General features: G+C 46.6%; 1 protein-coding gene across 1 annotated transcript in view; it reads right to left on the bottom strand.

Moving 5' to 3' along the window:
* Positions 1–6,585: 6,585 nt before the first annotated feature.
* The window catches only part of LOC149445459 (uncharacterized), a 54,058-nt gene continuing 34,142 nt past the window's right edge, over positions 6,586–26,501 (bottom strand). The window contains exon 2 of the mRNA XM_089653794.1: positions 6,586–7,864. Coding sequence (XP_089509920.1) covers positions 7,129–7,864 — 736 coding nt within the window. The 3' untranslated portion in view covers positions 6,586–7,128. The remainder of the gene's footprint in view (positions 7,865–26,501) is intronic.

Here is a 26,501-nt window from a genome sequence, read left to right as displayed (position 1 = left end):
GGATGAAGAAGTAGAAGAAGAAGAAGTAGGATGAAAATAAGAATTCCAAACCGGCAAAAAGTGTATGTGCAGAGTTCCTCTATTTCTGACAGTTCTCTGACAGCTTCTTCACATGTACAGCGGTTGAAACATCTGTATCCTAAATGGAAACTAATAGATACAATGTTTCAACCGCTTTACATGTGTTCCTTCTGTCAGAGAACTGTCAGAAATAGCGGAGCTCACTGCAGGGACACTTTTGCCAGCTGATCGGGAAATATTCGATTCGCGCACCCGAAGTAGGCAAAATTTCGAATTCGACGCGAATCGAATATTTCCTGAAATTCGACTCGAATTCCGGTTCGCCTGGTTCGATTCGCTCATCTCTAATCACAATGACTGTGGAGGAAGAGGACGGACATAACTATGGAGCAAGAGGACGGATGTGACTATGGAGGAAGAGGATGGACATGACTATGGAGGAAGAGGATGGACATGATGGGGGGTTACTGGGTGTAAATAGGAAATACCATCTTATTACCTCCTCTGCTGCTACTTCCACCGATGTCTCTTTTTCTTTGTGCCACACGGAACTTTGTCTTTATTTCAGGTCACTTCCTGCCTGTACCTGACATCACTTCCTGTCTGTACCTGACATCACTTCCTGTCTGTACCTGACATCACTACTTATCTGTCTTCCATAGAGACTTCCTGTCTGGGTAGAAGTGAGATCCCCACCTTGTGGAGCTCAGAGGAACTGCAGCCCCGAGAAGCATCTGGTAGTGTAGATCTCATTTGCTGCCATAAGTTTTTGAAGATTGAAGAAAAAAAACAAAAGAAATGTTTCTATTTTTTTTATATTTCAAAACCTTTTGAGAAAAAATGAGATCTGCAAAATACTCCCCATGCCTCTTTTTAAATTCCCTGGGGTGTCTACTTTCAAGAAAGGGGTCATTTGGTGCTATCCTGGCATGTCAGGGCCTCCGAAACTGTGATAGGTAGTGAGGAAGTGAAATGAGGAAGTTACGCACCTTCAGGCTTTCAAAGCGGTCATTGGATTTCAGGTTCCTGTATGTGGCTAGGCTCCCAAAAAGTCTCACACATGTGGTATCCTCATACTTGGTAGAAGTAGCAGAATGTATTTTGGGGTGTAATTCCACATATACCCATGGCTTGTGTGACAAATATATCATTTAAATGACAACTTTGTGTAAAAAACGTTTTTGTAATTTTCCAGAAACTTGTGGAAATAAAAAAAATCTTCCATGGACTCAATATGCCTCTCAGCAGATAGCTTAGGGTGTCTACTTTCTGAAAAGGGGTCATTTGGGGGTGTTTGTACTATTCTGGTATTTTAGCACCTCAAGAAATGTGATGGGCAGTCAGAAAGTAAAAGCTGTGTAAATCCCATTATCTATCCCATAGTTTGTAGACGCTATAACTTTCACACAAAGCAATCAATATACAATTATTGGGAATATTTTTAACCAAAGATATGTAGCAGAATATTTTAGTATTTTTTAATATTTTTATGACAGAAATGAGAAAATGTTTTTTTTTTCAAAACTTTTTTTTTCAAAATGTTTTTTGTTTATAGCACCAAAAATAAATATTGCACAGGTGATCAAATACCATGGAAAGAAAGCTCAAAAGGACGTAAATTTCATTTATTTACTGTATTGCATGACCGCGCAATTGTCAGTAACACTAGCGCAGCGCTGTATAGCAAAAAATGGTGTAAATTCCATTATCTATCCCATAGTTTGTAGACGCTATAACTATCACACAAAGCAATCAATATACACTTATTGGGATTTTTCACCAAAAACATGGAGCAGAATACATTTTGGCCTAAATTTATGACTAACTTTGAGTTTACTATATATTTTTTATAGCCGAAAGTAAACAATTTGGTTTTTCTTCAAAATGTTCGGTATTTTTTTGATTGTAGCGCGAAAAATAAAAAGCACACGGGTGATCAAATACCACCAAAAGAAAGCTCTATTTGTGTGAAAAAAGGATGTAAATTTTGTTTGGGTGAAGCATTGCATGACCGCGCAATTATCAGTGGAATTAGTGCAGCTCTGAATATCAAAAAGAGGCGTGGTCAGGAAGGGGGGTAAATCCTCTGGAGGGCAAGAGGTTAATCATGTCCAGCAAAAAAAAATTAAAATTAAAATTTCGTCATAAATTTCGTCCAGAATGTATTCTGCTCCGTGTCTTTGCTAAAAATAAAATCCCAATCCGTGTAAATGAATCGTTTTCTGTGAAAGTTGCAGCGTCTACAAATGGCGGGATAGATACTGGAATTGTATTTCTTTACTAGTGTGATAGATATTTTGGGCCTACAATAATTTTTACCATCATTGTGAACTTTTTTTTTTTAAAGAAATATTTATTGGGTTTTATGTCAATAAAAAAAAGAAAACATCAAGTCGTTTGGGTGTTACAAACAGGGAGAAGAGATGACATTAATGACTGGATAGACATTGCAGATGATGTACATAGAGCATTGCTGGGTTCTGCTCTCCAATGTGTGTTGCAGTGAGGAGACCGGGGCTCACATCAACATCTATACATCCTACAATACATCCTACAAATGTACAAAGGGACATAAAAGAAAGACAAAGAAAAAGGACTACAGCAGAGGGCTTAAGAAGGGGGAGGGGGGGAGAAGGGAAGGAGGGGTTGGAAGGAAGGGGGTAGGGAGGGAGGGGGGGTGGAAAGAAGGGGGGAAGGGCAGAAAGAAAAGGGAGCTAGAAAGGGAATAAAAAGGAATCCCCTGATCTCTGATGTGTGGGATTAGAGAGGGATAAATAGACATATAAGTATAGCCGGAACCTCTAGTGGAGCATCTAAGTATCACGTTGTTCAGCGACCCCTTGAAGGGGAGGGAGGGGTGGATCCTAAGGACATCATGGCCTCATGCTCATATGACAAGTTGGATTTAGATGGGTTGACCTCCGTGGAGCAGAGGGATCTCAGGACCACTAATGCCTTAATAAATACATTATCCATACGTTTTAGTCAGAAGTGGAGACAGTGTTCTGGAGGGGGTGTAGGTGGGGGCAGGATCTGCCATAGCATTTTCCAGAAGGCTTCTTTGTTCAGATAGAATGTTCTTGATACGTATATTTGCCATTTTCATGCGAAAGAGTCCGATTTGTTTGGACAGGATGAGAAAAGATGAAGTTTGTCTGTGTGGAGGAGGTGGATGAGATCCTTTTTGACGTCAGATATGGTTGGTGGTGTAGTATCTACAGATAGTTTTTTCAGGATGGCTCGTCTTGCCATCAGGAGGCAAGTAGACATCCAAGACTTGTTTTGTTGAGGAAGTGAGTTGAGGCCCCTGTGAAGCATGAAAAGGGTAGAGTCCAAATTGCCGAATAGTAGATGTATTGGAGATTCAGGGAGTTTAACTCCTGTCACAAATTGGATGAAAGATAGCGCTTGATCCCAAAATGTGGAGATAGGATGGCAAGTCCAAAATCTGTGTTTAAGGTTTGGTAGGTTACAGAGGCAGAGAGGACATTGAGACGTGTTTGATGCGGACTTGGAGGAAGAGCGAGGCATGTAGGCCCGATGCATAATTTTCAGTTGCTGTTCCTGACAGAACTCGTTCGTAACATAGGCACAGGTGGTGTTGAAGCCTGCCAAAATGTGTTCCACAGTAAGTCCTGGAAGTCCTTGACCCATGAGGTCACAGATGTAGACTCTAAAGGTTTAGTAAAGCAAGGGTTAAGTGGGGAGTAAATATCTGAAGTCTTGAACCTGCCTCTGCTCAACAGAGTGTCAACCAATGTGGTTTGAAAAAGAGAAGGCTTGTCAGGAGCTGGTGATTTAACAAAGTTTATTACTTGCATTGCATATATAAAATGGTGTGAAGGCAAGTCCAGGGTCCCTAATGTGCGCAGGATTGGTGGAGGTTTACCGGAGGAAGAGTCAAAGATTGTGGAACAAGTGTAAGGTCCTAAGTGTGCCATTAGCGTAGGCCGCGTATTGTTGTGGATGAGGGAAAGATGGATTACCATGAATAGGGAGGTAGAGGGAAACCCATGGGGACACTCCCAATTTGCGTCTGATTTCTCTCCAGGCCACCAATGTGTCACGTAAAAGAGGATTGTTTTTTAGGGGAGTTGGAAGCTGGTTTATATTGCATGTAAAATAGCAGCTACATTGTGCGGGTTACCATGTCAGATTCTAGCTGGGAGAGTAAATAGACGACTTGGATAGCCAGTGTAGACTGATGTGTAAGAGACATGCAAGGTTATATATGTGAATGATGGGAAGGCCCGATCCCCCCTCGCTCCTCCGGTATGTGAATGTTGGGAAGGCCCGATCCCCCCTCGCTCCTCCGGTATGTGAATGTTGGGAAGGCCCGATCCCCCCTCGCTCCTCCGGTATGTGAATGTTGGGAAGGCCCGATCCCCCCTCGCTCCTCCGGAGATAGAGGTTTTGCAAAGCTATGCGTGGATGGCGACCCCTCCAGAGAAATTGTGAGAGAGCTGTGTTTAGTTTGGTTACGTCTCCATGCCGGAGTAGTAGAGGAATGGATTGAAGTGGATAAAGTACTTCTCACACGTGGAAACAGCTAGCAGACGCCTCTACCCTCCCCCACTTCCCATCTATTTCTCACACGTGGACACCGCTAGCAGACAACTTTACCCTCCCCCACTTCCCATCTACTTATCACATGTGGACACCGCTAGCAGACACCTCTACCCTCCCCCACTTCTGCTGTACTTCTCACACGTGGACACTGCTAGCAGACACCTCTACCCTCCCCCACTTCTGCTCTATTTCTCACACGTGGACACCGCTAGCAGACACCTCTACCCTCCCCCACTTCTGCTCTACTTCTCACATGTGGACACCGCTAGCAGACACCTTTACCCTCCCATACTTCCCATCTACTTCTCACACGTGGACACCACTAGCAGACACCTCTACCCTCCCCCACTTCCGCTCTACTTCTCATATGTGGACACAGCTAGCAGACACCTTTACCCTCCCATACTTCCCATCTACTTATCACACGTGGACACCGCTAGCAGACACCTTTACCCTCCCCCACTTCTGCTGTACTTCTCACACGTGGACACTGCTAGCAGACACCTCTACCCTCCCCCACTTCTGCTGTACTTCTCACACGTGGACACTGCTAGCAGACACCTCTACCCTCCCCCACTTCTGCTCTACTTCTCACATGTGGACACTGCTAGCAGACACCTCTACCCTCCCCCACTTCCGCTCTACTTCTCATATGTGGACACAGCTAGCAGACACCTTTACCCTCCCATACTTCCCATCTACTTCTCACACGTGGACACCGCTAGCAGACACCTTTACCCTCCCCCACTTCCGCTCTACTTCTCATATGTGGACACAGCTAGCAGACACCTTTACCCTCCCCCACTTCCCATCTACTTATCACACGTGGACACCGCTAGCAGACACCTCTACCCTCCCCCACTTCCGCTGTACTTCTCATATGTGGACACAGCTAGCAGACACCTTTACCCTCCCCCACTTCCCATCTACTTATCACACATGGACACCGCTAGCAGACGCCTCTACCCTCCCCTACTTCCGCTCTACTTCTCACACGTGGACACCGCTAGAGACACCTTTACCCTCCCCCACTTCTCATCTACTTCTCACACGTGGACACTGCTAGCAGACACCTCTACCCTCCCCCACTTCTGCTCTACTTCTCACACGTGGACACCGCTAGCAGACACCTCTACCCTCCCCCACTTCTCATCTACTTCTCACACGTGGACACTGCTAGCAGACACCTTTACCCTCCCCCACTTCTGCTCTACTTCTCACACGTGGACACTGCTAGCAGACACCTTTACCCTCCCCCACTTCCTCTCTTTCTCACACGTGGACACTGCTAGCAGACACCTCAACCCCACTTCACCCAAGGAGATCCCATTACCCCATCTTCTCTGCAGATTTGACCCAGTCATTATCATCCCCTATACTCCAACTGTTGAAGGGCCCCATCTATAGCCGGCAGAAGATGAACTCTCCTTGATCTCCATATACTGTATATCCATCAGTAACTCAGAGATGCTCCCACTTTCCATTAGCCAATCCCTGCTCCTTCTCCCTCCACACCCGCCCCATATACAGTCCAGGCGTGGCAGTCCCAGGAGTGCAGCTGTAGCTGTGTGAAGCCTGAATGTCCCAGTAGGAGGAGTTCTGCCCGCAGTGTGAGCTGCACTCCTGGAGGACCCTGTTCCAGTCTATGCTGCACCACCCACAGCTTCATGATTGGCCTTCCTCTGCCTCATTGTCTGATATCAATTGTCCGTGTATTGCTACATGTTGGGGATTTCTGCTACAAATCTGAACTAGGAATAGAGAAAGGTAGAAAGGATGGCGCTCTACTTCCTGCTCTCTGTTCTTTCCATCCCCCATCAACCAATCACAATGTGTCCACAATCACCATGGAAATGATCAGATCAATAAAACGTTTGTCATAGACAGACCATCATGTGCCGATCATATACACAGACATTTGTATCACGGGAAACATACAAGAAGAAACATGTATGGAGAAAGACACGGGAAAGTCCCCATATGTGCATTCACCAATCACTCCTTCATTCCCGGTATACACACAATTCCATTGCTTCCATGTGTACACCATCAGTCACTCTTCTAGAATTGGGACATTTTATTACCACCCACCTCTTCAGTGATCCCCCACCATGCAAGTATTGTCCTCACCTACAACTGTGGGCCTAATGAGTGCTTGGAACATTTGTCCACAAAGTATTATAATAGACCTCCAAGTGCTTGTGAAATCTCCCGCCACAAAATGTACTCAGCCAATCCCAGGGCAGGACTCTATTTTTATTCTTCTCCTGCTATCAATGGCCAACCCGGTCCCACACTTCATCCATGTCTTTGGGGACATCAGATCTCCTTATCAACTGTTTCTTCCATGATGAAGATCAGCCATGGAGTATATCTGAGGTGTATATCAGGGTGTGCTTCTTCCCCACATGAGAGCTGGGATGTCCAGCAACATTCATCTAGAAGACATTTCCCACACTCAAGGCACTAATACACCTCCAGGGTTGTGTGGGACCCCTGATGTACAGGAAGACAGGACTTCAGTGAGGAACATTTCCCTCACTCAGGACAGGAATATGGCTTCTCCCATGTGTGAGATGTCTGATGTCTGGAAAGATGCGACTTCACTGAAAAACATTTCCCGCACTTAGGACAGGAATACGGCTTCTCCCCCGTGTGAGATCTCTGATGTGTGTAAAGATGGGACTTCTGTGAAAAACATTTCCCGCACTCAGGACAGGAATACGGCTTCTCCCCCGTGTGAGATCTCTGATGTGTGTAAAGATGGGACTTCTGTGAAAAACATTTCCCACACTCAGGACAGGAATGCAACTTCTCCCCCGTGTGAAATCTCTGATGGCTGTAAAGATTGGACTTCTGTGAAAAACATTTCCCGCACTCAGGACAGGAATATGGCTTCTCCCCTGTATGAGACATCTGATGTTTGTAAAGATTGGACTTCACGGAAAAACATTTACTGCACTCAAGACAGGAATATGGCTTCTCCCCCGTGTGAGATCTCTGATGTCTGTAAAGACTGGACTTCTCTGAGAAACATTTCTCACACTCAGAACAGGAATACAGCTTTTCCCCCGTGTGATATCTCTGATGCTTGTGAAAATGGGATTTCAATGAAAAAAATTTCCCACACTCAGAACAGGAATATGGTTTCTCCCCTGTGTGAGATCTCTGATGTGTGTAAAGATTGGTCTTCTGTGAAAAACATTTCCCGCACTCAGGACAGGAATACGGCTTCTCTCCTGTATGAGATCTCTGATGTGTGTAAAGAATAGACCTATCTGAAAAATATTTCCCACACTCATGACAGGAATATGGCTTCTCCCCTGTGTGAGATCTTTGATGTGTGTAAAGAGTGGACTTCTGTGAAAAAAATTTCCCGCACTCAGAACAGGAATACGGTTTCTCCCCTGTGTGAGATCTCTGATGTGTGTAAAGACTGGACTTCTGTGAAAAACATTTCCCGCACTCAGGACAGGAATATGGCTTCTCTCCCGTGTGAGTTCTTTTATGCACATTAAGATGGCATTTAAAATGAAATCCCTTCCCGCACTCAGTACAGGAGAATATCTTCCCTGTTGGAAGGCCGGCCCGGTCCCGCACTGTCTGAGGTTCCTCAGGATACGAGGAATCCGATGGTCCATCTACACTGGGTGGTGCCGGATGGACATTGGAGGGAGCCGGGTTTTCTCCTGGACTATACTGTGTGATGTCCTCATCTTCTACTTTCCAGTCTGGAGACAAAGTGAGACAATCCTCTGAGGTTTTCCTCATCTCCCAGCCATGGACTAAAATGCAAAGACAAAGAGGATTACTAGACAGGAGCTGATTGGTTCCCCCAAACCAGGACTCCGCCCACATCAGTCAGCTTGGTCTCTGAGGAGCTTACAATTCCACCCTCAAGGAAACTAGGAAATGGCTCCTCTGATCTCCTACCAGGTCATTTCTTTATTCATGGACCTTAGTCAGAGAGTGAGGAAACAACCAGAACTGTCTTTTATAGGAGGGACAGTGATGAGGGGATTATAGGACGAGGGTCCCCACCCGCTCTATCACTCATCGCCATCTTCCCAACACAAGAAGTACTGCACTTCCTTATTTAGTCCATGATTTAGTCATGAAGAACAGCGGGGCTGAGCCCCACCAGAGGTCAGAGAGTGAGGATGGGGGGAGAACAACCAAGATGAAGACTGGACTGATCCTGAAGACCACCATCATTGGGGTATTGACTCCTCCCTCATTATCACTTTCTGTTTAAGGGTCCAAAGTTGGAGGATGTTATCACATTATTATCACCATGTAAAAGTCTGTGCTCCAATCACATCATCCGATATAAAATGTCCAGCTGGGAGGAAATGGGTGTAACAAAAGAGAATCCATATTATGTGTATATATAGCAGTGGGGGGAGGGGGGGAGAGCAGAAGTCAAAACCATGGAATCTACAACAGAGTATATAGTGCAGGGGTCAGGAGTATGGAATGTACAACATAGAGTATATAGTGCAGGGGTCAGGAGTATGTAATGTACAATATAAATTATATAGTGTAAGGGTCAGGACTCATAATATTGGTATTCAGCAATCAGTGGTGGCCTAGATGTTCACATGAGACAAGCTGCAGAGGTCTCACACTGCTGCCTCCTGTCTCCTGAGACTGAATCCATTGTTTCTATGTGTTTATCAGATGATGGGGGATCTAGGTGGATCCTCCGTACTGCTCTCTCCTTTACAATAAAGTCTCCTCTTACCCGGTGATGTGAGGGGCGGCTGATTGTCCATCATGACGTCCTTGTAGAGATCCTTGTGTCCTTCTAAATACTCCCACTCCTCCATGGAGAAATAGACAGTGACACCCTGACACCTTATAGGAACCTGACACACACAATGATACAGTCACCATCCAGACACATCCCTTGTCTGTTACTGGAGAATGTCCCAGAATTCCCGGCACCGCTCACCTCTCCTGTCAGCAGCTCCATCATCTTCTTGGTGACTTCTAGAATCTTCTGTGTCTTCTGTCTTGTAGGGATCAGGGATGGAATTGGGGGGATGGTGATGGGATTCTGGATTCTCGAGGATCTTTTGGTCATACGATGAGATCTCCTTCTTGTGTCATTGTCGGTAGATTTCTTCATGACTCCTGTACAGTTCTGTGTGATACAAAGAGGTTTTACCTGTCCATAAAGGACAACAAGAGGAAGTACTTGGTATAGCAGAGTCCAATGTTTGGTGAAAGGATTGGTGCAAAGCTCAAGGTTTTGGTTCTGTTAGTCATGATGCCATCAGGTGGTCTGACATTGAGCTGTACAATAGAGATGGTCTGCATCCCTCACACAAGGGCACTCAGCTCCTTACTATGGAATTTAGGAGGTTTTTGGACATGCATTTAAACTGAGAAATGGGGGCAGAGATGTCATTGTTGAGGATCATTTCTGTCTCCAGCAGGCTGAAACAAGTGTGAGGTTGGTGTTGTTCAGGACAGAGTTGCTCGAAGTTTAGGCAACAAGCTTTGTGAGCTGACAGCTCTTATGTCAGGGACCACTTGTACCTTCTTGTAATTACAGAGACGTGGTTCAAGGATTCAGATGACTGGGAACTATACCAGGCTATACACTATACAGGAAAGACAGAGTAGGGGGGAGGGGAGGTGAAGTTGTCATATATGTCAGAAATAGCATATGGAGAACATTAATTCAAACAACAAATGAAATACTGGAAACCTTCTGGGTCTGCCTTCCAACCAGAGAGGGATCTTCCCTTAGAATTGGTGTCATATACAGACCCCCAGGACAGACTGAAGATTAGGAGGACTTCTTGATTGATGAGATAACTCAAATGGCAATGAAGGGGGAGGTTTTTATTATGGGTGACGTCACCACGCCTGACATTAACTGGAAATCTCAAACTGCTATTACAAGCATTACAGGGATGTAATGGAAGCACTGAATGGTGCTTCTCTAAAACAGTAAAAAGTCCAACCCAAGGTGATCATATTCTAGACCTAGTACTGACAAATGGGGATCGACTGTCTAATGTTGAGGTGGGAGAAAATTTGGGTTCTAATGATCACCAATGTCTTTGGTTTGATATTAAAATAAGAACTGAAAAATCATATACAAAAACAAAAGATTTAGATTCCAAAAAGACAAATTTTGGTGAATTGGGTGAATTTCTAAAAAATGAGTTGAAAGGTTGGAGTAAAAGGACCGGAGTAAGTAATCAGTGGGCACTGTTAGAGTCTACCATCCTGGAGGAAACTAGATTATATGTCAGGCAAGTTAGTAAGAATAAACAGAAGAGAAAACCAATATGGTTCACTAAAGAGAGAAGTAGGATAGTAAAGGAAAAGAAATCATCATATAGGAGATTCAAGGAAACAGGAGGTGGAGCTGACAGAGAAGAGTATAAAAATGTACAAAAGGAGGCCAAACACATTATCAGCGCTGCCAAAGCACAGAAAGAGGAGGAAATTGCTAAATCTATGAAGAAAGGAGATAAAACATTTTATAGCTACATTAGTGATAGAAAAAATACGATGGGATCACTAAAATTAAAACTGGGCACAACACCTACTATGTGTTGAGGGAGACCTGAATGTAGCAAACCACTTAAACAATGACTTTTGTTTAGTCTTCTCAGAAATAAATTATACTAATAATAAGATGGGAAATCATATTGGTTCTAGTAATGATGGATCATTTTTAGGTTTTCTGGAGACAGAGGTGGCAGAGGAAGTTGCTCGATTAAAGCTTAACCCCTTGGCGCCGGCGTCTCCTTGCCCTTTGAGGGTTTCAGAAGCCGGGAGGAGGATGGGGTTTTTGTCAGGGAGCGAGGAGCCAGACACACGAGGTGCAATTAAAGGTAGGTTTATTGTACAAAAACAAGACATAGTCTATGCAAGTCCAACAGCAACAGCAGATGACTGGGTAGGACAGTAGCCAGGAAAAATGGTCGCCAGAGCCGGGGTCAGAAGCCAGGAAGGATGATCGCCAGAGCCGGGGTCAGAAGCCAGGAAGGAGTCTTGCCAAAACCGAGTCGGTATCCAGGAGAGCAATGAGAAACTAACAGGAGCTTGTTGCAATGCAACAAACAGGACACGAATGCAATGAGCAGCTGCAGACATCAGGCTTAAATGTGATAAGCCACCACCTCCTGGAGGAGGAGCCACAGAGGCCTGAAAGCATTAAGGATCCCACAATGCTTTGCAGACACCTAAGATGGATGCCAGCACACGGAGCAGCACAAACCCTGAGGAAAGGTAGGACCTTGATAGTACCTCCTCCTCAAGGACCCCTCCCCCTCCGTGGCTCAACATAAGGCTTCTGGGGAAAGCGGGCGTGAAAAGAGTGGAGGAGGGCAGGAGCATGAACATCCATGGAAGGAACCCAGGAACGCACCTTGGGACCATAACCACGCCAATGGACCAGGAACTGCACCCGACCGCGGACCAACCGAGAATCCAGGATGCGGCTCACCTCATACTCCTCATGACCGTCAACCTGGATAGGATGAGGCCGAGGCGGAGAGGCAGTAAAGAGATTACAGACCAGAGGCTTCAACAGGGATACGTGGAAGACATTGGAGATACGCATCCCAGGAGGAAGAGCAAGGGCATAGGCAACCGGGTACACCCTGCGGAGGAAGCAGAAAGGACCAACATAACGGGGAGCCAGTTTCGGTGCAGGCACCTGAAGATTGAGGTTACGAGTGGACAACCACACCCAATCTCCGACCTGGTATGAAGGAGCGGGCAACCATCTACGATCAGCCTGGAGCTTCTGGCGCTGTGCTGAGTCCTTCAAGGACCTCTGGATCTGCCCCCATGAGGAACGCAGGGCAGCAAGATGGTTATCCACAGCCGGAATGTGCTGTGGCGAGAACAACTCAGGCAATACAGCGGGTTGGAACTCATACAGTTGTGACCAAAATTATTCAACCCCCACTGAAATTGAGTGTTTTGGCCAGTTTGACATTGCTTTTGATCATTCAGTCATCTTGCTTACATTTACATTAAAGAGGCACTTGTAGGTCAGACAAATATAACATAACAGTTATAATGAAATAACCACAAATGTCTTTTCTGTGCTCACAGCATTATCAGTTTTATTCAACCCCCAAGTGACATTCAATCTTAGTACTTAGTACAGCATCCTTTTACAGTTATAACAGCTTTTAAACGTGAAGCATAGCTTGACACAAGTGTCTTGCAGCGATCTACGGGTATCTTCGCCCATTCTTCATGGGCAAAGGCCTCCAGTTCAGTCACATTCTTAGGCTTGCGCACTGCAACTGCTTTCTTTAAGTCCCACCAGAGGTTCTCAATCGGATTTAAGTCTGGTGACTGCGATGGCCACTCCAAAATGTTCCAGCCTTTCCTCTGCAACCATGCTCTAGTGGACTTGGAGGTATGCTTGGGATCATTGTCCTGTTGAAAGGTCCAACGTCTCCCAAGCCTCAGGTGTGTGACGGACTGCATCACGTTTCCATCCAATATCTCCTGGTACTGAAGAGAATTCATGGTACCTTGCACACGCTGAAGCTTCCCTGTACCTGCAGAAGCAAAACAGCCCCAAAGCATGATTGACCCTCCACCATGCTTCACAGTAGGCAAGGTGTTCTTTTCATCATAGGCCTTGTTCTTCCTCCTCCAAACATAGCGTTGATCCATGGGCCCAAACAGTTCTAATTTTGTTTCATCAGTCCACAGAACACTATCCCACAACTTTTGTGGTTTGTCCACATGGCTTTTGGCATACTGCAGTCGACTCTTCTTATTCTTTGGAGACAGCAAGGGGGTACGCCTGGGAGTTCTGGCACGGAGGCCTTCATTACGCAGTGTGCGTCTTATTGTCTGGGCTGAAACTTCTGTACCCACATCTGACAAATCTTTTCTCAGTTCCTCAGCAGTCACACGGGGACTTCTCTCCACTCTACGCTTCAGGTAGCGCACAGCAGTCGAAGTCAGCATCTTCTTTCTGCCACGACCAGGTAGCGTTTCAACAGTGCCCTTTGCCTTGAATTTGCGAATGATGCTTCCTAAGGTGTCTCTTGGTATGTTTAACATCTTTGCAATCTTCTTATAGCCATTGCCCTTCCTGTGAAGAGAAATCACCTCTTCTCTTGTCTTCCTGGACCATTCTCTTGCCTTCACCATGTTTGTAACCACACCAGTAAATGTCTAGAAGGAGCTGAGTATCACAGTCATTTTAAAGCTGCCTAATTGGTGCTTATTATGCTTGATTGCTGCTCGGTGACATCCACAGGTGTTTTCAATACCTGATGGAAAGCACCTGTATGAACCTCTGTTCTTCAGAGTGGTAGTCTTTAAGGGGTTGAATAATTGTGGCAATGAAGAAACCACATAAGAACCATTTACTACTGTATTACATAAACAATTGATGTCATTTTAGTTGCATTTGGGTAGTTACAACGTCCTTGTAGGATTTGATTCTGAATACAATTCCAAATGTACACTATAGTCCCTAAACCCCTTTACAGCATTGGGGGTTGAATAATTTTGGTCACAACTGTAGTTGGCCATGAAGGGAGACATCCCAGAGGAGGAGTTGACAGCCGAGTTCCTCGCAAACTCTGCCCATGGCAGGAGATCGACCCAATTGTCTTGATGGTCTGATATATAGCAGCGAAGGAATTGTTCCAGGGCCTGGTTGGAACGCTCCACAGCCCCATTGGACTGCGGGTGGTAGGCCGAAGAGAAGGAGAGCTCGATACCCAACTGGGAGCAGAAAGCGCGCCAGAACCTGGACACAAACTGACTCCCGTGGTCCGAGACAATCACCTTGGGCAACCCATGCAAGCAAAAGATCTCCCTGGTGAAAACCGTAGCCAGTTCTTGCACAGTTGGCAATTTTTTGAACGGAACACAATGGCACATCTTGGAAAAACAATCAATGACCATAAGAATGACCGTATGGCCTTGAGACGCAGGGAGGTCCACAATAAAATCCATGCCCAGGTGTGACCAGGGACTCTCCCCATTGGGAATGGGTTGCAGAAGGCCCAATGGAAGATGCCGAGGAGATTTATTCTGGGCACAGACCGAACATGCCGCTACATATGAGGCAATGTCAGAATGGAGAGATGGCCACCAGAATAACCGAGAAACGACCCAGGACAACTGGTTCCTACCTGGATGACTGGCAGTCTTGGAATTATGGTAGGTACACAGCAAGTGGGTATGCAATCCCTCAGGTATGAAACATCTGCCAGTCGGTCTCTCAGGAAGAGCATCAGTTTTAGCCGCCAAAATCTGCTCCCCAAGGGGAGAAGTCTAGTTGGTAAGAATGGCAGCCAGGATCTGGTCCGGAGGTATGACCGAGGTAGGCTCAGAGTCCTCCCTGGATAGCTCAGAGTATTGCCACGACAAGGCATCAGCCTTGACATTCTTGGAGCAAGGCAAATAGGAGACCACATAGTTAAAGCGCGACAAGAACAGAGCCCATCTGGCCTGACGGGGCATCAACCTCTTAGCCTCTGAGAGATACGTCAGGTTCTTGTGGTCAGTGAGAATGAGAACCAGAACCACAGAACCCTCGATCAGGTGCCTCCATTCCTTGAGAGCCTGAATAATGGCCAACAACTCCCTGTTTCCAATCTGGTAGTTGCATTCTGCGGAGGGAAGCTTCCTGGAGTAGAACCCACAGGGAAGTAGGGGTCCATTGGGTGACCGATGCTGAGACAAGAGGGCGCCTACTCCAGTCCCAGATGCATCAACCTCGAGGACAAAAGGCAACCCAGGATTGGGGTGAGACAGTATCGGAGCCAAAGCGAAGGCGGATTTCAGAGCTTCGAAAGCTAAAATGGCCTCGGGTGACCACTTGTGAGGATTACTGCCCTTGTTGGTCATATCTGAGAGAGGCTTGGCCAGCGTGGAGAATTTCCTGATAAACTTCCGATAATAGTTGGCGAATCCCAAAAAGTGCTGAATGGACCAAAGACCACTGGGACGAGGCCACTGCAGAACCGACGAAACCTTCTGAGGGTCCATGGAAAAACCCACAGCAGAAATGATTTAGCCCAAAAAGGCAACCTGGGATCTGTGAAATTCACACTTCTTGAGCTTACAGAAAAGCTCATTCTCACGTAACCATTGCAGCACCCGCTTAACATCCTGGATGTGAGACTCCATAGACGCAGAGTAAACCAGGATGTCATCCAAGTAAACCACCACGCATTGCTGCAACAAGTCACGAAAGACATCATTAATGAACTCCTGAAAGACTGCGGGCGCGTTACACAACCTGAAGGGCATAACCAGGGATTCATAGTGACCGGTTCTGGTGTTGAACGCGGTCTTCCACTCGTCACCCTCCTCGATCCGTACGAGGTTGTACACAGCCCTAAGTTCGAGTTTAGTAAAGACCGTTGCTCCCTTGAGGCGGTCAAACAACTCGGTAATCAATGGAATTGGGTAAGCATTCTTAATCATGATTCGATTGAGGCCCCTAAAATCAATGCAATGCTTCAACTCACCGCCCTTCTTTTTCATGAAGAAAAAGCCAGCTCCTGCTGGAAAAGTAGACTTGCGAATGTGCCCCCGGGAAAGCGCATCCGCAACGTACTCCTCCATGGCCTGATTCTCCGCAACCAAAAGAGGATACACCCTGCCATGCGAAGGAGTGGCACCGGGTTGTAAGGTTATGGCACAATCGTATGGACGATGAAGAGGCAGAGCACCGGAGCGCACCTTGTCAAACACGTCCAGGTACTCCCCATATTCAGTGGGCAACACAGAGTCTGAGGAGGCACACAACACCTTAACAGGTCCGCGGATGCAACCGGCCCCACACTGTGGCGACCATGAGAGAATCTTGGCACCACCAATCAAAGGTCGGATTGTGCTTCTGAAGCCAGGGATAGCCCAAAACTACGGAGTAGTGCGGGGAAGAAATTACCTGGAAACAGGCCAACTACCTGTGAACAGCCCCAATAACTACTTCAACCGGCAGGGTCTCGTGGGTAACCTGCGACGGTTGCAGGGACCTGCCATCTATTGCCTCGAGGACCAATGGAGTAACTCGAGCTTGCAGAGGAATGGAGTACTGGGCAGCAAACAAACTGTCCATAAACAACCCGCCAGCCCCAGAGTCTACCAACGCCTGGGCCGTAACCAAGCCTTCCGCCCAAGAGAGGACAACGGTGATTAGCGGTTTATCCTTACGGGAAACTGGGGATGAGAAAACTCCACCGAAGATCTTTCCCCGACAGGATCTCAGGTGCGAGCGTTTCCCAGACGGACTGGACAGGACTGCCGAAAATGCCCACCGAGACCACAGTACAGGCAGCGACCCTCCCGACGCCGAGCGGCCCGCCCCTCTCGGAAAGGCGGGCAAACCCCAGCTGCATGGGCTCACCGCCAGACAAGCCATCCCCAGGAGGCGTGGGAGGAGAGGGAGGAACGGATGAAACAGAAAACGTAGGCGCCAATTGGATAGGAGGCCTCCGCAGATGCTCCTTACATGAAGGCCTCTCTCTGAGCCTGGTGTCAATCAGGATTAGCAAGGAAGTGCCTCTAGCTCCACAGGCAGTTCTTTTGCTGCAATCTTGTCCTTCAACGCATCTGAGAGACCATGAGAGAAAGCAGCCACCAGAGCCTCATTGTTCCAACCCACCTCTGCCACCAGGGTACGAAATTCTATGGCGTACTTGGCAACGGTTCATGAACTCTGATGCATGGACATGAGCAGCTTAGCAGCAGAGGCGGAGCGAGCAGGCACATCGAATACCGTACGGAAGGAGGCAACAAAACCAGTAGTGAGATTAGGAAGCCCACCTTTGACCTCTCCGTAGGAAAAGCATGGGGTATCAATTCAAAATATATGCCCACTTGGTTAAGGAAACCCCGACACTGACTCGGCTCACCCCCCAAGCGCTGTGGAAGGGGGGCTGAACCAGTCATGCCTCTGGGCACCGCAGGTGCGGCAGCAGATGCGGAGGTAGGTGCAACAACCAGAGCGACATCGGAAGCAACCACAGGAGTGAAAACCAGCCTAATAGCACCAGGAGCAAGGTGCGCTGTGCGTGCAAGCAGGGTTTGCAATGCCTGAGCGAACTGATCCAACAAGCGATCCTGCTGATCAAGTCTGGCAACCAACATAGGGAACAAGAGCGTACCTGCAACGTCAGGATTCATGGCATTCGTGTAGTGTCAGGGAGCGAGGAGCCAGACACATGAGGTGCAATTAAAGGTAGGTTTATTGTACAAAAACAAGACAGAGTCTATGCAAGTCCAACAGCAACAGTGGATGACTGGGTAGGACAGTAGCCAGGAAGAATGGTCGCCAGAGCCGGGGTCAGAAGCCAGGAAGGATGATCACCAGAGCCGGGGTCAGAAGCCAGGAAGGATGATCGCCAGAGCCGGGTTCAGAAGCCAGGAAGGATGATCGCCAAAACCGAGTTGGTATCCAGGAGAGCAATGAGAAACTAACAGGAGCTTGTTGCAATGCAACAGACAGGACACGAATGCAATGAGCAGCTGCAGACAGCAGGCTTAAATGTGATAAGCCGCCACCTCCTGGAGGAGGAGCCGCAGAGGCCTGAAAGCATAAAGGATACCACAATGCTTTGCAGATACCTAAGGTGGATGACAGCACATAGAGCAGCACAAACCCTGAGGAAAGGTAGGACCTTGACAGTTTTAGGGTCACGTGACCACCGTGATTATCTGTCACACATGATCGGGAAAGGTCCTGATAACAAGAGGAGATCCGGACCTTTCCGTGAGTACCGGACATGTGTGCTGGGAGCATGCAGGGCATGCACTCTCAGCACATATGGTTTTCTTAATTGCACGCAAATGAGCGGCCGCTTGGCATCAAGGCCCAGATGCCAGGGGGCCACACATTTGCATGCAGCCAGCGCTAAGAGGTTAATAAAGCAATGGGCCCTGATGGATCATCCCAGAGTTCTCAGAGAACCTCGAGGTCTAGTTGTTGGACCAGTAACTGATCAATCTCTCCTAACAGGAGAAGTTCCCCATGACTGGCGGAGGGCGTATATTGTACTGATCCACAAGAAGGGCAGCAAGGTAGAAGCCGGCAATTACAGGCCAGTAAGTCTAACATGGGTGGTAGTCAAGTTAATGGAATCACTCCTGAAAGGAAGGATTATTGATCTAAAAACACATAACTTGCTGGATCCAAAGCAGCATGGCTTTGCTGAGGGCAGATCATGTCAGACTCATCTGATTGGACTTTTTGACTACTATATTACCAATGTTTTGGACCAGGGTGGTGCTATGGACATAGAATATCTTGATTTCAGCAAGGCATGTGATACAGTTCCACATAACGATCTAATACAAGAGTTGGACAAGCTAGGACTTAGCCCTTTGGTGGTTCAGTGGATGTGCAGTTGGCTAAAAGATACCATGGTGTGGTTGTAAATGGGGTTCACTCGGAACAGAGACCAGTCACTAGTGGTGTACCCCAAGACTCTGTACTGGGTCCTGTTCTATGTAATCTATATGTAAGGGATAGAACTAAAGGGTTGTTGGGTAAGGGGATGTCTCTTTGCTGATGACACAAAGATGTGTAATAGGGAGGATATCCCTGGAGGTGTCTGTAACATGGAACAGGATCTGCCATTGCTGGAAGATTGGTCAAAAAAGTGGAAATTTCAATTCAATGTTTATAAATGTAAAATAATGCACCTAGGGAAAAATAATCCCTTGAGAGAGAACAACATTGGGGTACAGTGTTGGCCAGCACTGCAGAGGAAAAGGATTTGGGGGGTACTTATTTAAGATGATTTCAAAATGAGCAAACAATGTGGCCAGGCAGTGGGGAAAGCAAAACAATTTCTAGGATGCATCACTAGAGGGGTCCACAGAAGGAGGAAGGAGGTCCCGATTCCTCTATATATTTCATTATATCACTAGAGGGGTCACCAGCAGGAGGAAGGAGGTCCTGATTCCTCTATATAGATCTTTATATCACTAGAGGGGTCACCAGTGGGAAGAAGGAGGTCTCAATTCCTTTATATAGATATTTATATCACTAGAGGGGTCCACAGAAGGAGGTCCTGATTCCTCTATATAGATTATTATTATTATACAGTATTTATAAAGCGCCAATAGTTCGCTCAGCGCTGTACATTACAAAGGAGGACAGAACATGTGACAGAACAATACCAATACAATGCAAAACATGAGGGGATTGAGGGCCCTGCTCTTTCGAGCTTACAATCTAGGAGGGAGGGGATAGGGGCACAGGAGGAGATAGCTGTGGGGGATGGAGTGGTAGGAAGAGTGGAGGAGGTCGGCAAGTTAGCAGGGGGTGGGGTAGGCTTCCCTGAAGAGATGGGTTTTCAGGGTGCACCTAAAGGAGAGGAGAGTAGGTGATAATCTAATGGGTTGGGGCAGGGAGTTCCAGAGGATGGGTGACACCCTGGAGAAGTCCTGGAGGCGGGCATGGGAGGAGGAGACCAAGGAACTAGAGAGAAGGAGGTCTTGTGAGGAGCGGAGTGTGCGTGTTGGGCGGTACTTGGATATTAGGTCAGTGATGTAGTACGGGGCAGTATGATGGACGGCTTTGTACGTCAGTGTTAGGATTTTGAATTTGATCCGTTGTGCAATCGGAAGCCAGTGGAGGGATTGGCAGAGGGGGGTGGAGGACACTGAGTGTAGGCCAGTGGAGGGATTGGCAGAGGGGGGTGGCGGAAATGGAGCGGTTGGAAAGGTGAATGAGTCTGGCAGCCGTATTCAGGATGGACTGAAGCGGGGATAGCCAGCGGCGAGGCAGGCCAGTGAGGAGGGAGTTGCAGTAGTCGAGTCGGCATATGATGAGGGAGTGGATGAGCTGTTTAGTGGTTTCTGGGGTTAGGAATGTGTAGATTTTGGCGATGTTGCGGAGGTGGAGTCTGCATGAGTTTGTTAAAGGTTGTGTGATGGATTTGGTAAAATGCCTATTTCGTTTCCTATTGAATATATATATATATATACGCTATTTCTATAAGTTTTATAAATATTTACTTTTATACTTTAATATATATGCTGTGTGAATATTTTCTGCCTGCTGGGCTTTGTGGTACTTTAAGAAATCCTTGCTTAAGAAATATTTGCTCACAGGAACAGACCCCCTCCCATCGTGTGATTTGGAAGACAAAAGAATGTTTTTCTCTTTTTAAGATAAGACTGAAGAAGATCACACCTATACCATGACGGAGATTGTTTTCGTGTAAAGTGACCAATCAAAGACTAATATAATCCTTATGCTGTTATCACGTGATGTTCGCATCATTTTTCATATATAAGCTCACAGTTTCATTTCAATAAATTAGAGAGAAGTTTTCACAGACCAAACGTGTCAGTGTGAGTTTCTTTATGCGCGCACATTCCAGAAGCTGGCCAGCATCATAAATTAGGACAGGAACAGATAAGCACTGGACAATTAAGTCCAAGACTAAAACAATTTGGTGCCAAGAAACCCGGGAACTGAATAATGAACCTGCAGCCAGCCGCCATGAAAAGGCGTTCGGTGTCAGTCAAACTGGACAGGCCGGAGAGCTTGATCACCTCTCGGAGCATGGTAAGATATATTTTGCTATCTTACCATTGCTTATCCTGTCTTTGTTGTTGATTCATACCTGTGCCTAGTACGGCTGCTAAAGGTCACTAAAGGCAGGTAACCTTGTATGCCCGGAGTTTATTTAAATATACCTGCATGTGCTTATCTGTTACCTGGGTCTCTGTTGTGTGTTTTTATGTATCAGTCTTGAGGTGGAAGAGGAGTGGACCTACTGAGGGTTTTGACACATAATTTCTCTGGGTGTGTGGTAACCTTGTGTGTTGACCACAACAGAGGAGGTGTCGGATATGCGTCACGGTAGTTTGACAGCGGGTGCCGTAACTGTTTGTGTGGGTTACGATGAGTTACTCAGTGGTCTGTACTCAGAGCCCACCAAGATAGACTGCTATGTTATGTCCTAAATGTGTGTCTGTAAGCTAATGTTTGCCATTCATAACAGAAGGTTGGGGTTTGTTAAGGGTTAAGGAAAGTCTGGACAGCAGCCTGTGAAGTGTCTTAGATTTGTTAGGAAGGACCAGGGACAGGAGGAGATGGGTCAGACGCTGATAAGACCCTTAGAAAGGAAAGTTAGCACGTGACCTGGTTGCACAGAGGGAGGGGGAGCAGTATGTTAAAGGGAATAGTTAAGTTAGAAAGTATATGGAATCAAAGATAAGGAGGTATGAGAAAAAAAAAGAGAAGAAAGATGTCTTAGTTGACAAACATGTGCTGAAGACAGCAAGAAGTTTGGTATAATGTAGCCGAAGTTATCCACAAAGAGTAGTGGACAGAACAGGTATTGCTACAGGAAAAAAAAAAAAAAACTGTTTATGTGTACCATTAATGTGTTAAAATATTGAAAAGGATTACTGGCATGTCATATTGTGAAGGAAGTGAAGCAGTTAAAGTTATCTAAAGTAGCGAAAGTTTGTAAGCTGAAGGTCAGGACTGGCATAAATCATTGTAGGAACAGAGAGGAATGTTATGTGAAAAAAGGTTTGCTGAACGTGACAGAAGTTTGGTACAGAACTGGAAAAGTGTTGTATAAAGAAGGATAGTTGGAAGAAATTCAGGAAAATGGCAATTGTATAATGTATTTGTATCACAAAATTGTAAATGGAAGTGTGTGCTAAAACCACCGCCCTATGTTGGAATGTGGGGTGGAGGAGGGGAGGGACAGCACTGCCCTTTATCTAACGCCTACTTTATGCCCACCACCCCAGCCCTGCCCAGCCCACTTCCTGAAGGCAGCCATCTTGCTGCTCCTGCTTTGTCCCTTCCTGCCCTGCCCAGTACACTTCCTGATGGCAGCCATCTTCCTGCTCCTGCTTTGTCCCTTCCTGCCCAGCCCAGTACACTTCCTGGAGGCGGCCATATTGGTACATCAAAATTAGACAAATGGAAGGCCAACGCCTTGAGTGAGCCGCCTCTACCCAGTGTGTCCGGTCTTACAAGTCAATGGTACATTCTACGTGGCACCGGATGTGCTGAGCAGAATCCCAAGTTGTCTATGGTCCACAGGACCCGAAGATATTGGACGTTTAAAAGGTACCCCCAATTATGGTGGAACTGAAGCCTGGAGCTCCCCTACCCAGGAAACCACAGTACCCACTGAAACCAGCGCAATCCAAGGCCATTTCGAAGCAGGTCAAGTCCCTTGTGGCAAATGGTGCACTCATACCTTGTACCTCTCCATGTAATACGCTTTTGTTCCCGATAAGAAAAGAAGACACCCAAAGGAGAACCAGAGAAGTACAGGATGATACAGGACCTCCGAGCAGTGAATGAAGCCACTGTCTTAGAGACACCTATCGTTCCAAATCCCCACACTTTACTCACAGGGGTATCTCCAACAGCAAAGTAATTCACCGTGGTGGACCTGGCAAATGCATTCTCCAGCGTTCCCTTGTATCCTCCCTGTAGATACTTCTTTGCTTTTATCCATGAGGGGCAGCAATACACCTGGGCAGTTATGCCACAAGGGGGCGCAAAATTCCCTGAGTCAGTTTGCCAAAGCCATGACCACCATACTGGGCACGTGGCAAAAGGAACATTCGGCAAAGGTCCTTCTTCAATATGTGGATGACTTTTCCTCTGTGCTGATGACCTGCCCACGGCTGAAGAAGCCTCAGAGAATTTACTATGTTACTTGGCACACCAAGGCTGTAAGGCCTCTAAACTGAAGTTGCAATGATGCTCTACAACAGTCGTGTTCTTGGGCCACTGCCTCTCACATGGAACAAGGCATCTTATGAAGGAAAGAGTTAAGGCCATCCAGAACTTGCCACTCCCTTTAGGCCAGAAGCCATTCCATGCCTTTCTTGGCCTCATATCCTACTGTAGGTCATGGATTCCTGATGTTTCTTGGTTTATGCAACCACTCTACGATGCTCTCAAGTCTGAGCCCTTCCATCTGTCCGAAGAGGCCGACTCCAATTTTTTTGGCTCTAAAACGCTTATTTTCTTCAGCCCCAGCCCTAGGTCTACCAGACTATGAGAAACCTTTCAAACTGTTCATGTCTGAACGCCAAGGCCATGGCACAGGAGTATTGGCCCAGTCCCACGGAGACTGCCTACGATCCGTAGGCTACTACTCATGCCGTTTAGACCCAGTGGCTAGAGGAGCACCCTTGTGTCTGCGTGCAGTTTTCGCTGCTCCAGCTCTGCTGGATAAGACCTCTGATATCGTACTGGGACATGAACATGTTCTTCTGGCGCCGCATGACATTGCTGCCATTTTAAACCAAGTCCAACCTAAACATTTGTCCACAGCGAGGCATCTTAGACTACAGTGTTCCCTCCACCTTCCTGATAACGTCACTCTCCTACGTTGCAAAACCCTGAATCCGGCCACTCTCCTCCCAATTGCTGAGGGGGGTAATGAAGGTAATGCAGAAAGTGGAGAGGATGATGGAGCCACTGAGCCTCTTAATTGTCTTGAAGTGATGAAAATGGAAATCTTCCATCTCTCCCACAGTGAGTGAAACACCTCTGCAGGATCCAGACTTCACTTTCTTTGTTGATGGTTCCAGATATGCAGATGAAGGAGGCACATATTACACAGGATTTGCGGTCACTACTGAAGACACAGTCCTACAGGCAAGAGCCCTATCGGCAGCAATATCTGCACAGGGAGCTGAACTTCAAGCACTCACAACAGCATGCCAGATGAATTAAGGAAAAAGGGCCAATATCTACACAGACTCCAGATATGCCTTTGGGGTGGCCCATGACTTTGGACCCATATGGAAGGCAAGAGGATTTATGACTGCGGCAGGTACATCCATAAGACATGGAGCAGCCATTGGACAACTGCTGGAAGCACTCCTTCTACCCATTCAAGTGGCTATTCTGAAGGTAAAAGCTCATGGGAAATTAAACTCCTCAGAAGCCAAAGGCAATAATTGGCAGATTTGGCGGCAAAACGAGCGGCCATGGGACCACCAGAAATGGAAGGAGAGGTGACCGGAGAGTGGGAAACAATATTCACCTTACAGACTTTGCCTGTGGACAGAAGCTACCTCAAGGAACTCCAAGAAGCAGCAAGTCCAGAAGAAAAAGAAAGCTGGAGATGGAGAGGAGCTATTTTCAAAGACGGTCTGTTTGAGTGCAACAAGAGGCTTTGTTTACCCAAGAATATGTTTCCAGCTGTAGTCCAGTGGGCACACGGAGCAGCCCATCTGTCAAAGAGCCTCATGAACTCTCTCATCAACAAGTACTATGTAGCGCCTGGAATCACCACATTGACGAACAATTTTTGCAGAACATGTGCCATCTGTGCAAAATGCAATCCGGGATGCACAGAAAAGACACCACAGAAACACTTGGCCAAACCCCTATACCCTTTTCAAAGGATACAAATTGACCATATCCAGATGCCAAAGAGTGGGCGGTTGAGTACACCCTAGTGGTGTTGGACATGTTTTCCAGTTGACCAGAGGCCTTTGCTGTAACTAACAGGACTGCTAAAACAACTGCGAAGAAACTCCCCACTGAGGTTGTATGCAGATATGGGCTTCCAGAGGTGATAGAGAGTGACCAGGGCCCCGCCTTCACAGCTTCAGTAACCAAAGAATTATGGGCGGCATTAGGAGTCACTCTGGCGTTCCATACCCCCTATCACCCCCAAAGTAGTGGGAAAGTAGAAAGAATGCTAAAAGTAGCCCAAGAGACTGGCATGAGTTGGCCAGACAGTCTGTTTATTGCCCTATTTAGTGTCAGATACACACCAAGAGAGAACACGCCCTATCCCCTTATGAGATTTTGTTTAGCTCAGCCCCCCGATTTGGTTGTTATTTTCCACAACAGTTGCAATTACAATTTGATGTGTTAACTGATTATGTGACTGTATTATTACGTGAATTAACCCGTATCCATGTCCAAGTGTTTTCTCCATTCCAGATTCTGAGTCAGATACAGGAACTCACAGCCTATTACCCGGAGATTGGGTATTAGTAAAGACATTTATGAGGAAACATTCCCTTGAGCCAAGATATGATGGTCCATTCCAAGTTCTGCTGACCACAGCCACTTCTGACAAGGTGGCCAGGAAGAACACTTGGATACACGCCTCCCACTGCAAGAAAGTCCCGAACCCTGAGGGAAAGGCGTCATCTACACCATGACAGCTATGTTGTATATCCTTTTTCTAATGAGTCTGATAGAGGCTCAACAGGTGGATATCACCGAAATAGGTGACACCACTATATTTTGGTACAACTCATCCAACACTCATGTAGCTATTTACACCTTTGATTTCTGTAGTATAGATCCCATGTGGTGCTATGACCATAATCTATATGATCTTGACATAATGAGCATGTTCCGATAGTAGTGAGTAAATATACATATGTGTCATGGATGATTACTGGGGACCAAAAGATTAGAACCAGATTGGAAGGGATTTGGACTGGTGAGTATGCCCTTGCAAAGGCCATTATGCCTCTCCACATCCTAGCAGAGAATACCCCTGACCCAACGCCTGGCCGTAGGAGGAAATGAAAAGCTCCTTCTGGCAGTTTTGACCCACATGTGTATAGATGCTATTGGAGTCCCAAGGGGGGTGCCTAATAAATTTAAAGCCAGAGACCAAGTAAAGCAGGTTTTGAATCCCTGATTCCCATGATAACTGTTAATAAAAATGTAGATTAGATAAATTACATATATTACAACCAACAGAGGTTTGTGAATTACACCAGGGATGTCCTTCAAGGAATCGTTGACCAGTTAGCCCCTACATCCTACATGACATTACAGAATAGGATGGCTCTGGACATGATTTTAGCAGAAAAAGGAGATGTCTGTAAAATGATAGAAGGAACCGGAACATGTTGTACATATATTCCTGACAATACTGGCCCGAATGGTAAGGTTACTCTGGCTATAAAGA

The sequence above is a fragment of the Staurois parvus genome, unplaced genomic scaffold (assembly GCF_062004578.1).
Source record: "Staurois parvus isolate SC_StPar_1 unplaced genomic scaffold, SC_StPar_1.0 ptg000720l, whole genome shotgun sequence".
NCBI lineage: Eukaryota > Metazoa > Chordata > Amphibia > Anura > Ranidae > Staurois > Staurois parvus.
This window is presented reverse-complemented; position numbering and strand designations above follow the sequence as displayed.